Source organism: Polypterus senegalus, chromosome 2, assembly GCF_016835505.1.
Source record: "Polypterus senegalus isolate Bchr_013 chromosome 2, ASM1683550v1, whole genome shotgun sequence".
Classification (NCBI taxonomy): domain Eukaryota; kingdom Metazoa; phylum Chordata; class Cladistia; order Polypteriformes; family Polypteridae; genus Polypterus; species Polypterus senegalus.
Window position 1 is genome coordinate 128453832 of NC_053155.1, and position 16904 is coordinate 128470735.

General features: G+C 38.9%; 1 protein-coding gene across 1 annotated transcript in view; it reads right to left on the reverse strand.

The window, feature by feature from the left end:
* The window catches only part of LOC120523342 (C2 domain-containing protein 2), a 107678-nt gene that overhangs the window by 12224 nt on the left and 78550 nt on the right, over positions 1-16904 (reverse strand). Inside the window, exons 12-13 of the mRNA XM_039744579.1 lie at positions 12332-12459; positions 4150-4429 (exon numbers count right to left, since the gene is read on the reverse strand). Coding sequence (XP_039600513.1) covers positions 4150-4429; positions 12332-12459 — 408 coding nt within the window. The remainder of the gene's footprint in view (positions 1-4149; positions 4430-12331; positions 12460-16904) is intronic.

A 16904-nucleotide genomic window follows, 5' to 3' on the forward strand; every position in this document is an offset into this window, starting at 1 on the left:
GTCAGCAGAAGACTCAATGTGCGTTTTACTTTTTTCATGGTACAGCAAGCTTTCTTTTCGAATTCTTGTTCATGGCATGTTTACCCAAGGTAATTTCCTCCTTGGGGGGCATTTGTTTGAATATTTCATGCACAATGAGCACCAGATATCATTTTCTTTGACCATTAGCCAATTAAAATCTTTAAACCATTGTTTGTTTATGCCGGATAAAAGGTGCTTAGATTTATTAATTGGCAGAGTCAGAGTGTGTGCTGAAGAGATTTCCCCTGATGGATCAGCCTCTGCAATGTCTTTGTCTGAAATTGCCACATCAGGAGATGACGCAATAATAACTGAGCAGTGTTGTTTTCTGAACACTTTTTTTGCTCATGTTGGTAAAACGTTTGGAAAAACTTAAAGGTACCTATGAATAAGACTTTTGAGTGGGAAAGTGAGAGCCTGTTGGATATTCAATGTACACTTGCACTACAGCAGGTACGCACTCTCAACATTTCTACTTTATTTTTGACATTTCTATTTTATTCTCGCCGTTTATCTTGAGATTAAAGTCGACATGTTGACTTTGTTCTCATAGTTTGTCATTAAAGTAGAACATCTTAAACTAAACTTCATCTTAAAATGAATATTTAATTTACTAGATTTTCTCAAACCTCGTCATAAGTTATGTAGCACATTAAATGCTTTGTGTTAAGTGTTCCCCGACCCATGTTAATCGCTACGTGCTTCTTAAACTGACTTGCTCTTGCACTAAGAGGAGGTGCAGGCAGCGATCACCGCACAAAATACATTAATTTCATGATATTCCCGCTCCCTGAACATTTACAATGCTAAGATAAATACTTGATATTTTCATGATGAAATGCATTAAAGCATGTACTAATCATGTGGGGGCACGATGGCATGGAGGTTGCACTGCTGCCTCGCAGCAAAGGGGGTCCTGGGTGGTCCTAGCCTTGAGTTTGCATGTTTTTCTGGTGGGTTTACTCGGCGTGCTTCAGTTTCCTTTGAAAGTCATGTAGGATGTTGGGGTTTGTGATGCTAAATTGACCCTGCAAGTGTGTATGTGTGTTGTTGTATTCATCCAGCAATGAGCTGGTGCCCCATTCACGATTTTTTCCTGCCTCGCACATGATGCTTGCTGGGATGGGCGCAATCCTGAATGGATGGAATAATTAAAAATGTATAACGAGGATTTTTTAAAGTTCTGAACACTCCAATAACTAATTTTAATTTCAAAAAGATGTTTATCGTGTGGTGATTGGTTATGGGAGAAAGAAAAAGGAAGGATAGGAACTCCGCTCCGCCTCATCTCCACTATTAGCATTAGCATCGAGTGATCAGCAATATCCTGTCCTGCGCCTCTCCCCTCGCAACTTGCGATCCTGCTTCTAAAATATTTGCCCACCCACCCACTTGTCCCTTGCCATCTCTGCAGATCATTAGATCTGCCTGTGTCTGTAGATCTGCGGCTGTCATCTCACAATGTCATGCGAAATGACAGCCGGACGCTCAACTAAATTAGCCGGCGTAGCACCCAGCTAAAAGACGCTAAGGGAGAACACTGCATGTCCTGTGATCTGATGAAACCAAGATAAACTTATTTGGTTTTTAGATGGTGTCAAGTGTGTGTGGCGGCAACCAAGTGAGGAGTACAAAGACAAGTGTGTCCTGCCTACAATCAAGCATGGTGGTGGGAGTGTCATGGTTTGGGGCTGCATGAGTGCTGCTGGCACTGGGGAGCTGCAGTTCATTGAGGGAACCATGAATGCCAACATGTACTGTGACATACTGAAGCAGAGCATGATCCCCTCCCTTCGGAAACTGGGCCACAGGGAAGTATTCCAACATAATGACCCCAAACACACCTCCAAGATGACCACTGCCTTGCTAAAGAAACTGAGGGTAAAGGTGCTGGACTGGCCAAGCATGTCTCCAGACCTAAACCCTATTGAGCATCTGTGGGTCATTCTCAAACGAAAGGTGGAGGAGCGCAAGGTCTCTAACATCCACCAGCTCTGTGATGTCATCATGGAGGAGTGGAAGAGGATTCCAGTGGCAACCTGTGAAGCACTAGTGAACTTCATAACCAAAAGAGTTAAGGCAGTGCTGGAAAATAATGGTGGCCACACAAAATATTGACACTGGGCACAATTTGGACATTTTTCACTTAGGGGTGTACTCACTTTTGCTGCCAGCGGTTTAGACATTAATGGCTGTGTTTTCAGTTATTTTGAGGGGACAGTAAATTTACACTGTTATACAAGCTGTACACTGACTACTTTACATTATATCAAAGTGTCATATCTTCAGTGTTGTCCCATGAAAAGATATAATAAAATAATTTACAAAAATGTGAGGGGTATACTCACTTTTGTGAGATACTGTATATAGTACATATAATATACTGTATATATATCACACACACACACACATATATCTATTATATAAAAAAATTTTGGGTCGAGACATGATCATATCGGGGAGACACTTTGAAGTCCCACGAGACGTCTTGCACATCACACCCAACTTACAAAGAATTTCTCGGAGACACTTTTAACGTCCCACGAGATAAGGAAGTGAGACAAAAGGACAGCTGCTGTACAGGCTTTTAAATGATCGACTTGCAGCGCGGCATGCAGATCACGCAGCAAGGCAGCAGCAGCAGCTGCCGTACAGGCATTTAAATGATCAACGCGCAGTGCAACATGCAGATCATGCAGCTCTGTAGCAGCTAGCAGCTGATCCATCATTAGTGTGCGTTCAACCCCCACCCCCCCCCCTTCACAACGCGAGCGGCAGAGACGCAAAGAGGCTAGTGTGAAGTGCACCCACGGGTGTGGGCCCCCTAGTATTATATATATATATATATATATATATATATATATATATATACATATATACATACAGTGGTACCTTAGTATACGTCCGCTTTGGAATAAGTCCAACTTGGTATATGTCCTGTTTGGACACGAAAAATTTTGCTTGGTATATGACCTTTGTTTGGAATATGACTCGCGTGCTAGATCACTGCGTGCTACCCTTGTTTACCTCTCTCGAGACAAAGCCACGACTGCCCACGAGCGTCAGTACGCCAGTTGCTAGCATTCAGTGAACAACCTGCATGCTACCCTTGTTTACCTCTCTCGAGACAAAGCCGCTACTGCCCACGAGCGTCAGTACACGCTATACCTGAATTTTCACGTGATTTTGTGTTTTTTCGCGTAAATTTGAATTGATTGCTGAAAAGTATGAAGGTGGCATGCGTCTCCGGGACTTGGCTGCTGAATACCGTATGCCGAGAACGACGGTATCTACGATTGTGAAAAACAAAGGCGTTATTAAAAAGTAAAGTGAGGTTAAATTTTCATTTATTTCATCTAATTGCTTTTGTATATATATATATATATATATATATATATATATATATATATATATACACACACACACACACACACATATATATATATATATATATACTGTACATATGTATATGATTAATTATATAGATACTATAATATAGATATAGGTATTATAAAAGACACATATACAGTTCAGTCTATAACATACATACATGATTGCAAAAATAATAAATTGCTTCATATTCTTCTAATGCTTCTAATATAACAACTACAAAAATACTGAATGCTTGGTAAGGAGATGAAGGAGTACACAGTTTATGTATTAATTTGTTTTTCTACATAATTTAAACTTAAATATCAAATTATGTATTTCACCTATTAATGATTAATCATATGCTCAAATCCTAAATTCTGCTGGTTAAGACTTGTTTATATGAAAAAGTATATGCTAGTATAATACCTAGTAGCTAAGGTGCTGGGCTGCAAACCTCAAGCCTAACAGTTTAGTTACCCTCACTAAATTATTATGTACCACACTTTCTGTGAATTAATTGATTACAATGGATAGATAGAGAGTTCCTCAAATCTGCACTCATTAAAAAAGTTAATTTATGAAATTAAATGGGTTGAGTGTTGTTAATTGGTCACAAAATCATCTAACACATGCTAAACCCAAGTATACTTTTCTTAACAATTTATTACCTGAGTGTTTAAGTCCTTTTATAGAATCAGATTTGTATTCAGAAAAAATAAATGTCTGCATAACAATAGTTAATATTTTTTAATTTACCTTTTGATTTCTTGACAGTAGTTGTGTCCGCAATGCACACAGAGAGATGAGATATCTTATCAGCTTCACTATTATGATCAGCCATATTATCCCACTCATGGGTCAAGTTCAGGCTAGGCTCTTCTTTAGGGTCCTGTAGCTCCAGTGTTAACTGATCGGATGTGTGTGCTTGTACAGTTGGATCTGGCTCAGCTGAATGAGGTTTGTGATTCAGAGAAGCATCCATTGCTGCAGCGTAACCCATCATTAGAGTCATTTCATCATCCTGAGATACTGGGGTCTTTACCAAAAAAAGAAAACATAAATAACAGAAGAACTGAATATGAATGATATTTCAAAAATGTTTGAAGCTGTTCTGAAAATAAAGGTACAGATTTACAAAACAATTTCATTTTACATTAAAGTTTTTCTGCAAGCCTACTCAATGTGGCTAAAAACTGAGTAGGCAGAGCTCTGAATTCAGTAATGTGAAATGAAATGTGAAATCCAGCACAAGGAAGAAGAAATAATATAGAATATACTGTATAAAATTAGTATGTCAATTTCATGTTTATTGAAGATACTTTGTGATGAATAATGTATTTTATATATTAACTGAATGAGATGTATGTAAATAGTAATTTATTTTACAGTCTTTAATATATACTGAAAGAAATGCAATAGCTACTTTAAATTTATTTTAAGACATATAGTAATAGTAACAAGAGTTGACTACCAAATAAATGACTTGTCTTTTGGGTGACATCTCTCTATTATAAAAGGAAATCTTCGGACGAGACTTTTTGCCAAGAGATTTTTTCAAGTCCCACGAGACAAGATTCATGCCAAGAGATCCCGCCCTCCTCTCAACCATTTTCAAACACACCTACGGTCCACCCAGCTCTCATTTGTGTGAATGCTTTTGTCAGACACACTTCCTGCGCTCTCTGCTCTTATAAATTTTGATGTTTTCTTCATTAAAAATCGTTTATGAAAAGCCCTCAGTTTCATCCTTTAAAGAAACTTTTCTGTACAGTATTTTTAGACACACAATCTATTTATTTCCATCGATGTAGTCCTTTTCTGGATAATAATTTTATACGTTCTAGATGACATGTTAATGACTAAGCAAAGAAAAAAGGATAGTGCATCGAAAAGAGGCTCAAACACATTGGAGAAAAAAGAATTCAAAAAAGAACAATAATAATGTAAGTGCAAATTCAGAAAATAATTAAAGTAATAATCAGCACGGACCAAGTGGAATTGAAAACCTAGCAGGTCCAAGCAGGGTCAGAAATAAAAGACAAAGAATAGAACACAAAGTAGAACATCGTAAAGAGGTTCAAAAATGTTGGCACTATACACATGCAGAGCAGGTTACAGAAAATACTAAAATTCGAAAGTCTCAAAAAACTAATAGTAAAGCGCTAACAAAAATTATTACTAGGTAAAATAACGGAACAGCAAAAAGAGATTGAATATATGAACATAGGTGATATGACAGAAGTATGTAGATATTGTTTGGCTTTGAAGTTTAAGTTGGAGACTTGTCCATCGTCTAATTCGTGTTGCTATCAGGGAAAAGTAGTGTTTCTTCCCGATGAAGAGGCATATCCACGAGAATTAAAAGTTTTGTTATTTGGTGAAAGTGAAATCCACAAACACTACAGGCAGAATATCTGAATCTACAATAATCTGTTCACGATCGCAACATTCAATGCTCAAAACGTATATTTACACAATTCAGGACCATACGCTATGAGAATCTGTGGTCCTGCAACAATTAAAACTACTACAAGTTTGATTTCGAAGAAACCAGAATTCGGTCAGGTTTATACTTATGATCACGGAGAAGCAATGCAATATAAAATCGAAAGAGTTAAACAATCAGACGTGTTAGAAATTTTACAGCAAATAATGGATACAAATCTATACGTCCAAAAGTATTGCACTTTACACAAAATTTATCTGCAAAACACAGACAAAGAAGTTTTCTTGGATTTCTATATCAATCTGAAAGATTATGGTCGCATTTATAATAAACCAACATGTGACAAATTGTCAGCGATAACAGTTTCGAAAGACAGAGATATCAAAGACAGAAGTTTAAAAAGTATTTACGTGTTAATTTCAAAGCCGAACAGAACGAAAACATATAACTCAACAAAAACCTCTAACACAACATGAAACATAAAAATAGTAAAACTTAATAAATTGAAATAAAATTAACTATGGTTAATTACTCGCTGTAATGTAAATTATTTAGTTCTATTATGCATATGCAACAGTTCCCATGAAAATAATCTGTTTAAATTATACATCTGCTTACCCATACGCGAGTGGCAGTGACGTGAAGTGGCTGGTGTATAGCGCCAGCATGGGGGTTGGTGAGCGAAGCGAGCAGGGGGCAGAGACCCCTACTTTAAAATAATTTCAAGACTGATCTTTTCATTAGAGTTAAAACTTTACTATTGCAACACATTACCATTTCCTTATTAATGCAAAAATTAAATTTCAACACTATAGTAGCAGAAAAAGTATAGATTAATAATGCTAGCCATTCACTCAAAATGTGTCACACATGAGCGAATATGAAGCACCTTCAGGGCACTAAAAATGTTAAGAATGACTCCTACCCAAAGCTAGATAACACAGTCATTAACTGTTGTGGAAAATTCTCAGTGAGTAAAGAAAAACAGAAGAGTCTTAAGCTATTGTTACAAATAAATGCCTTTTATTACAGCTGGCCAGTGGAGTGATGCCATGTGAACAGTACAGTTCTCTGTTGCAAGACTGGTCAGTCTTAAGGGAACAACTTCTCTTATCAATCATTTTAATTTCACCAATCGCTATACAAATAAATGGTACATTCTAGACACACCATTCTGCCATTAAGTATTATGTAACGTCCCAAAAAGGTAACTTATTAAGCGTCATGGATAAATACCTGTCTTCATAGAAATAATTCTTCTTATATGTTAACTGTTATTGGAGAACAAAATATAAAGTTAAAATGTTACACTATATGATCTCATTTTCTAATTTAAATGTGCTTATATTCATGATGTCAGGAAGTCCTAATTAAAAACAGGCAGTTTCAAGCACTATTAACTGAACTTTTCCACAACATGTCACATGTGAGTGCATAAGGAGTACATTTAAGGCTGTAAGAAGATAAGAATGACCCACACCCAAGGCAATATAGCAGAGTTGTTAATGCTTTCTTCTCTTTCATCCGCAGACGTGGGGCCTAATGTATAACGGCGTGCGTATAATTCACACTAAAACATGGTGTAAGGACAAAGGTGGAAATGTGCATATGCACAAAGAAATCCAGATGCATAAACCTGTGTGTACGCCAAGTTCCATGCACTTTCCCATTACAAATCACAACAAACATGAAATTCAACACACATGCATGCGCCTACAGCCCCACCCCGACTCTGCCCAGAATTTTGCATATTTTAATATGCAAATCAATATAAATATCACCTTCCATTCAGCATTTGGTTAAAAAATAATGGAAAAGGCATGTGAAAAAAGAAGAATTTCTGCGAATGCGAAGTGCAGGCAAGGAAAAATGTACTATTCTTTGTTGGCTAATGCAGTGTTATAAGAAACAAAAGCATGGCAAAGACACTCGAAAGTTCAAGTTCAGAAAGTCTCACAGTGTCCGAAACGAAAAAGAAGTGGTCAGAATGATAAAATGTAAGACATAGCCCACCATCAGTTTATTCTGTTTCAGACAATATTACAAAAGCTGACCCCTGCGGGATGTTCAGGTGGTGATGGTGCTGCTGAGCCGAGCACATCTTTGGGCACTGGCTGAACACACACCTCTGCTTCGAAAACCTCTGGGAGAACATCTGGCTGTATGCTGATGGACTGTTGGACTGATGGAGTCAAAAAATTCAATAGTGGATGCTGTAAAAGATGTGGCTAATAAACTAAGAAATATGAGGGCTATACTATGTGATATTGACCACAAATTAAATGAATTGGTTAAAAAATAAATTCTATATCCGATTACCTGTTTTCACATTCTGCAAATTACATTCAAACAAAGTTGTTATGCTGTCTGATCCGGTTGATCATTTAGTGGGTCAGGGTCAGGTTCATTATAGCGCATCTGTTCAGGTACATGGTTGCACACTGCGACACACTTTCTGTTCACTATACAGCAGCACATTAATAGAGTGGAAATGCTTTCTATTTACATAAGCAAATTAATTCTCTGAAGGAGTCTTTATAGCGTAGCAACAGCATAGAGCGCCACAACAGAACGATTCTCTGCTCTTTACTTTCAGGGGACTCGATATCCTTTAAAGGACCACTTGCTTTTTACCACACTATAGGTTATAAGTTTTCCAGCTATATATGATGTAATGTCAGATCTTTCTTTTGGTGATTCATCCCTGGGTGATGTAACTTGTCCAGCATCATTACAATAGCAATGTGCGTGCAGTTGACTGCTCAGATTACATTTAGAAAACCAGATGTTGATGCGAATTGCACTTTTATGTTTGCCAGTTCAACCACATTGTAAGGAAATCTTATATATCTGGATGACAAGTGGATAATACCATCCTATACTGCTGGCATGGCATGACTCAGTGATGATTGTGAAATTGGTCAGCAAGTGCAAGCTGAAAAGCTCCTGCAGCCAAAAACCAGAGAGTGGCCAGAACTTGCATAGGAGCACGTAAAGCACATTTCCTTAAAGTCAGCCTTTGTAAAACTAGTGCCAGTTCAGCACACAGTTCCAAGAGGATGGCTGTCAGAAATCGAAATCAACTTAGAAGCCAGCCATCATCATCAATAAATATGCTCTCTCTTCTAACAAAGCAGTCACGTCAGCTGGAATAGTTTGGCCATTCCATGCACCATTACAGTATATTGTTACAGCATAATTACAATCAAGTGAATTAAATTTGTAAACGATATGCAATTAATTTTGGTGTATTTGATAAAACCGACCACAGAAACAGTAGCACTGCTTTGACACTGAGTGTCACCAGTTTGCAAAACCAAGCAGAAAAGTGCATACAGAAGGGGGGGACCTTGCTGTGAAAATGTGCGTGCCTTAACGCCAAGTTTAGTTTTTATACATCTCAAAGTGAGCGTGGAAATGGGCATACACAACATTTTTGTGTGTATGCACCGTTTATACATGAGGCTCCTGAAGAGGAAGCAAGAGAGGACAACAAACATCAGCCCACCAGCAATGCCACTTCCATCCTGCATGGTACATGCAAGATCATGGGAGCAGATGTCAGCAGTCATTTTTGAACTCTGGAGAGTAAAGATCTTCCTTGATAGGCACCCTTTGACTAGAGCCTATTTGCCTAACAATTAAGCATTTTTGTTTGTTTGCTTATGTTTTGGACTTTTACTTTATGCTTGCCTTGGTTATCAAGCACATACTGTATACGCACAAGGTATTCTGCCAGCAGAACACAGCAATATTTTAAAGTCGACTGTGTACGGTGCAATAAACCCACAAGTCAGTCAAAAGCAAAAATGGTATGTTTACATAACTAAAGGTGTCTACTCTCTTTCATTATTAAAATATGCAATTTACAAACATATCGTATACACTGAGGAAAGCAGAGTGTCAAACTAAGTAAATCTGCTTTTATCAAGTATCTCACCTACTTCCAGCCACATACAGTGAGAGGCTCATTACCATTGGATAGCTGAGTTTCATCCCATTTTAATGATGTATAGTTGTCAATGATTGCTCATTTACATTACATGTCACAGTTGTGCATAAAAGGCAGGAAATAAATGGTTTTGGAGAGAGCTGATCCTTATACATTGTTACGAACAAACCTCAAGTCAGATTCTGATCACAGTTTTGACTCTAATGAGAATGACACATTTGATGAAAGAAATGATAATATGCCCGATTTCTATATACTGCTTTTAGTATAACTTTAAAGCATTTGCAGCAAGCACCTTAATAGTTCAAGCATCATGGGTTCAATTACCACAAACGGAAACTCTCTGCTGCACGATCACTCTATGTTAGTTTACTGAGCAGGGTTTTTTCAATTTCAATTTAGTATACAGACAGTGTTTCTTAACATACCTGTGAGTATTGTTATGTTGTAGTTGCGCTGCTCAAAGTTTCATGTGATGACGTTGCTGCACTGGGAGTACATTAGAGGAAAAAAAAGGTGTTTCAGCTAGTGGTTTGAACATGGCATAATCCCCCCTGACCTAATGGGATTCTCTGTACAGTGTTATATTTTTTACCCTGTTTTTAATTGCCTTCGTCCCCAAACTAGTTATCCTCCAGAAGTCAAAAACATGCTTCTGTTAGTTCAGGTGGGATTATGAATCAAGCCCTTGGTGAAGTGAGCATGACTACAAATGGAATAAAAAAAAAATCTTGCACAGCTCTATTGAACCCTTTGATGTGCTCTTGAGAAGGCAAAGGCCTCCTGTGACTCAAAAGTGCCTAAAAAACACTACTTTAGGAATATTTGTCTGTACGACTAGATCTGTGTTCAGGGCTGCCCATTTCCTGCCTTGGACTGCCAGGAAAGACATTTCCCCCACCTGGGAACACACCACTGCAAGAAGTTTGTATGAAAATGCATGTATGTGTGAAATTAATTTATTCCAGACAAAAAAAAGCAACAAAAACAAAAAAATAAAAATGAAGTTAACATCTGTGGGGCAACTGCAACAGAAGACATGAGGACATGTGTAAATTACAAAAAAATTGTACAAAATGTAACACTTTGCTGTGTCTAGTGGCAAACAGAAATAGTTCCAAGGGCTGGCATGAAAAATAATTTTGAAAGTAAAGCTTTGCACCATTAGACATTGTAATACTATGGGATATGATATGCTATGCTCCAGACTTGGTACTTGACAGCTGACAGACTGGGGCACATTAAAGAAATTAACAGAAAATGAATTCCATGGTTGTACATCCTAAAATGTTTTGGTTACGTACATTAAAATCCCGGTTTTTGGAGAGAAATCACCACATCTTTGCGTTTTATTTAGTTGATTTTGGTGTGAACAAAGGTTTTAATCATATAAATACTTTCTTTCAAAAATCTTAAGTGTTGCACTCACTACTCTTCCGCCATTTGCAGCTCCTTTGTTATAAAATCAGAGTAACAGCTTTTAGGTATTGTATATTCCACATGAGATGGACAGACATCCCAGCCAGGAGAGGGCATGATTCCTTACCTGGACAGGAGGACCAAAAGGGATGGACGGAGAGCTCACTAAGAAAGACGTTGCTGGAAGCTTTTTATTCCACCAGCATGCTAGATGGCAGCAGCCCCGGATGTCGGTGCCCAATAGGAAACCAGCAAGGCATGCAGGGAAATGTACTTCGGAAGTGCAGACCGCTTGGAGTCACTGGGGGCCATGAGAGGGTGTTGCAGGGAGACAAGCTCCCTGTTATAATGGACTTCCGTATGACCCGGAAGTGCTTCTATCCGGCAATCACCCTGGCACCGGAAGTGCTCCCGAGTTTGTAATAAAAGGGACACCACTCCCTTATCCAGGTGCATCAGAGCTGGGAGGTAGAGAGGCAACACTTGACTGGAGAAGGGCAGTGCGGTGGTGAGAGAATTATAGTGGAGATATACAGAGAGAGGCGCCTGTATTCTGTGCTTATTATGACACATTTTGAGGGAATGTTGGTGAATAAACAACCTTTATTTGAACCCCTGACTGTGTTTCTGTGTTAGTATCGCGGTTTGGGTTTGATGACACCCGGGTTTCCATCACAGTATGTAATTTAGGTGCAATTATGCCAAAAATCCCTTAGGGGTTAAACAACACTTCATCAACACTTTGTCCCCCTCTAATTTCCTACAAATACTAAAGAATGTTTTTTGTTTTGTCAGTGATTTAAAAACATACATTATTCCGTGTTCCTAAGCTTAGCTGCCTCAGATACATGAATCCAGAATTGGTTGGTTACAAATATTTTATATCTACAGTATATGGTAGTAGAGTACAATACTAATACGTTACCATACAGATGACATGGCCCACCATAATAACATTTCTCATTAATCTAAAAATCATTATCAGGGTTACAACAATTAAAATCAGTGTACAGTATACACGATTTTCAAGCTTGTCCTGAGCAATCAGCAAAAAATCTAGAACTGCATGCATCGGATTCTTAAATTTACAAGCACTGAAAATACATGGTCAACCAGTATACCTTTGAGACTCCAGAAATGATAATGGTGCTCTTCTTTATTGGTGATTTCATCTTATGTTTTGCAGACTCGTGTAACTGACGGATTGCTACTTCTGCCACTGGGTCAGTGCCATTCAGCATCAAAAGCTCTGTAAACAAAGAAAAATGCATAACAGGCATTCACAAACAGTTTTTCTTCAGAAAACACATGACTAAAGGACAATAGACCTTTGTTGAGATTTGCATGTTTTGAACTCCAACAAATAAATCTGAGTCAAATTTCAATGTACTGTATATATAACAACAAATGGAAATAGCCAGAAATGATAAAAATTCCAAGATATATCATTCTGTCTAAGATCTGATTCTTCTGGAAAGACCTCCAGGAATAAAAAAGAATAAGTAAAATCTACACTGCTCAAAGGTTACAGAGTAAAGCATCAGCGTGGATCCTGCATTAGGGCTGGTTGCAAAGATGTATTCAAAAATATCATGTAGTTAGATTTAAAAAAAATGTTATGCGGAAGAAAATTATTTTGTTTTTTCTATTCTTTTCTTTTTTAAACATTACTAGGGTATTTTTACTATTTATTTTTACTTGGCTGTAGCATTATTCCAGTAGGAGCTGTTTGGCATAATAACATTTACTATAGAATACCACCAAACATACTATATTACAATTGAGATCTAGTGTACCTTTCAGGTAAAATTTTAAAAACTGAAAAATGTGTATAAAATATATGAATAATACTATTTAGCCTAGGTAATTTGAGGGTGTTATAACAAATATACTTAATATTTGTATAATTTAAATTATATTAAGTATGCCCCACAGAGATTATGAAATATTGTATTCTTTGCACATTTGATTGTAAACGTTAATCTTGATCCAAGCGTATTACAGAATCTATTGGGCAATTTATCTTATAATAAAGTTATTTTGAAATTACCACTTTAACTATACAAGGGTTTTTTTTTTTAACAGTAGTATCTTTTTAGTGGACAAATATTGCCATTTTGTAAATTGGTACAGAGGAAAAAAAAACTAACTATGAAGCAACAAAACTAAAATGCTTTTGCTGGCAATGACAAAATATCAAAGTGGTTTATGCTCTGGTCTCAACTTCTAAGAGATATCTTCAGACACAGTTTATGGGTTAAAGTACATGTAACACAGTATGTAAAGGGAAGTAAGGAATAAATACTAAATTCCCTTTACTGTATATATCTGACAGCCGTTTTTTTACTTTAATTCCTTCCAAGAGATGAAGATTAAAGAAAAGCAGTTTGACCTAAAATTTAGTCTTGTCATACTGTGTCTAGGTGGTAAAGTTTTTGTGTTTGTGTTAAGCAGATACATTTGCCTACAAGACTGACATCTTAATGTTGCAAATTCTTTTTAAAATAAGTACACCATACTGTAGTAAACTCATGTTGGAGTATTGGAAAAACACTAAATGAAAAACACTTTATAAAAAACTAGCAAAATACCAGCGCTTCGCAGCAGCGAAGTACTGCATTAACATTTTTATTAAGAAGAAAATTAAACCTTTTAAACTGAGGGAAAATATGCCAATAATTATTTGTTAAGGATCTTTTTGTATACCATGTTGTCAGTTCGGCCCTCCGGTTGTAATATGACCAAGCTGTGTGCTGAGCTTACTCTTGAGCATGTAACTTACAGTTGGCCATGTGAACAGTAATCTTGTCTCAAATCTCACAGCTTGGATTGCTGCTGTCATAATCGGTTTGAGTTTCATGGTTTGTTTCAATTACGACAGTATTTGCAGGATTTGTTGTGTTAAAGTGACATTTGGCATCTGTCAAGCATTGTAAGCACACAACCGGTTTCATCGATAAAATCACATCCAGCTTTTGATAGTTTAAACATTCATAAACATCAAAGTGTCCACTACTGAAATTATCACCTGTGAATCTAAGATGTTTAAGAGGCATTGGCGGTTGTCGAAAGGTGTAAAATATTTGGCCATTTCGGTACACTTGAAAGCGACAACCGAACAATTCAGCGGCAGCCATCAACTCACATGCAGAACCATAGGTGAAGGGCTTAAGCATTTCACTCTTCTAGTGGTCCAGTGTAGTATAATTATCTCCTGTACCGTCATCAGTCCACACCTTGAACCTGTCCCAGTCATTTAATACATAGACACAATGTTCCTCTGGATATCAAGAGTGAGCCCGATATGTCCGTGCAATATGTAATAAAGAGAATGGAAAAGGTAGGTGGTATCTCCGGGCATGGAAACCACTCGGTAAGTGACAGTTCTTTGATCGATAGTGATCATCTCGATAGACATGGTAATGGGGGTTGGAATGATAAAGGAAATGGGTACCTGAACAATGTAAAGTAAGTGTAAAATACCTATACAATAACTATAATTGTAATAAATAAACAATAAAACAGTGGAGAAGCCGTGGATTAAACAAAAAGGCTGTAGTTATCAGTAGGGAGATGTGAATCCCGTGGCAAAGCAAGGAAGGGAATGTAGAGACCGGAGCGACGGATGGTCTTATATAGCCAGGCAGCCAACAACGTGGGAGGTGCTGGGATGGGGGACCCAACGCCACCTCACACGGTGACCGAGGTGCAGGCTATGGACATATATATGTACGTAAGTACGATTCAGTTAGCGTTGGGAACCCGTGTACCAAATTTCTTGAAGATGGGCCCATAAGTAACAAAGACTGTTGAAAAGTTCAATATGGCGGCCGACAGTGGCATCATACCACCGAAATAAATACGTACATTGGTTTCAGTTAGTGCAGGGAAGCTGCCTACCAAATTTCGAGAAGATGGGGCCATAAATAAGAAAGTTCAACATGGCGGACGTTGTTGACCGTTATGACCTTTATGCGTAGAATTTCGAAATGAAACTTGCTTAACTTTTGTAAGTAAGCTGTAAGGAATGAGCCTGCCAAATTTCAGCCTTCTACCTACATGGGAAGTTGGAGAATTAGTGACGTTGGAAAGTTCAATATGGCGGCTGACAGTGGCGTCAAACCACCGAAATAAGTATGTACATTGGTTTCGGTTAGCGCTGGGAAGCCGCCTACCAAATTTCGTGAAGATGGGGCCATGAATAAGAAAGTTCAATATGGCAGATGCTGTTGACCGTTACGTGTAGAATTTCGAAATGAAACCTGCTTAACTTTTTAAGTAAGCTGTAAGGAATGGGCCTGCCAAATTTCAGCCTTCTACCTACATGGGAAGTTGGAGAATTAGTGACATTTGGAAAATTCAATATGGCGGCTGTCAGTGGCGTCATACCACCAAAATAAGTACTGTGAACTTGAACCCGGACACACGCAGACAGACATCTTAAATTCACCACACACTTGTTTATTTACACTATGTACAAATAATCCCGCGCTCAACTCCCCAGTGCCTCTTGCACCGATTCCCCAAGTCCAGGCCTTAAAATGCCTCTCTTTCTCCTCAGGCCTTACAATGCCTCTCTTTCTCCTCAGGCCTTACAATGCCTCTCTCTCTTCTGGCCGCCTCTAGTCCTCCCGCTAGCTCCGTCCTCTTCCACCCAACTTCCGCTCTAGACTGAAGGGAGGTGGCCTCTTATATACTGCTCCTGGATGAGCACCAGGTGTTTCCGGCATTCCCTCCTTGGCCACGCCCCAGCGTGGCGGAAGTGCCGGCTGTCCTCCCGGCAGCTCTCCGGGCGCCACAATAAGTCTTCCCCCCAGCACTTCTTGGTGTGGCAGAAGTGCTGGGCTCCAGGGTCCCTCAGGCTCCAGGCCCCTAGGGTTGGGCTTCCAAGCCCTGTGGCCCATTACAACCAGGGCGATCGCCCCCTTGCGGTCTGGAGGAGGCACAAGCCCTCCTCTGGTCTTCCTGGCGTCCCGGCCGGGCTCCATCCCCGGCCAGGGACCACACGGGATAAACCGGCATCGGGGCGCCGCCTGGCGGTGACCTCGGGTCCCTACAGGGTTGGGCTTCTATGCCCTGTACCCGAGGCCCCCAACTTAACCAGGACGGACGCCCCCTCGTGGTCTGGAGGAGGCACGAGCACGACCACAGTACGTACATCGGTTTTGGTTAGCGCAGGGAAGCCACCTACCAAATTTCGTGAAGATAGGGTCAGCCTTCTACCTACACGGGAAGTTTGAAAATTTGTGACGTTGGAAAGTTCAATATGGCGGCCAACAGTGGCATCATACCATCGAAATAAGTATGTATATCGGTTTCGGTTAGCGCAGGGAAGCCGCCTACCAAATTTCGTGAAGATGGGGCCATAAATAAGAAAGTTCAACATGGCGGACGTTGTCGACCGTTATGACCGTTACGTGTAGAATTTCGAAATGAAACCTGCTTAACCTTTGTAAGTAAGCTGTAAGGAATGGGCCTGCCAAATTTCAGCCTTCTACCTACACGGGAAGTTGGAGAATTAGTGATGAGTCAGTCAGTCAGTCAGTCAGTGAGTGAGTGAGTGAGGGCTTTGCCTTTTATTATTATAGATAAATATACCCCAGAAACCCTCTTGTCAAACTTTTTCTGACAGCTTCTTCTGCATTACAGATTTTCCTGTCCTATCTGTCTCATTTATCTTGGTAAAAAAAGTGT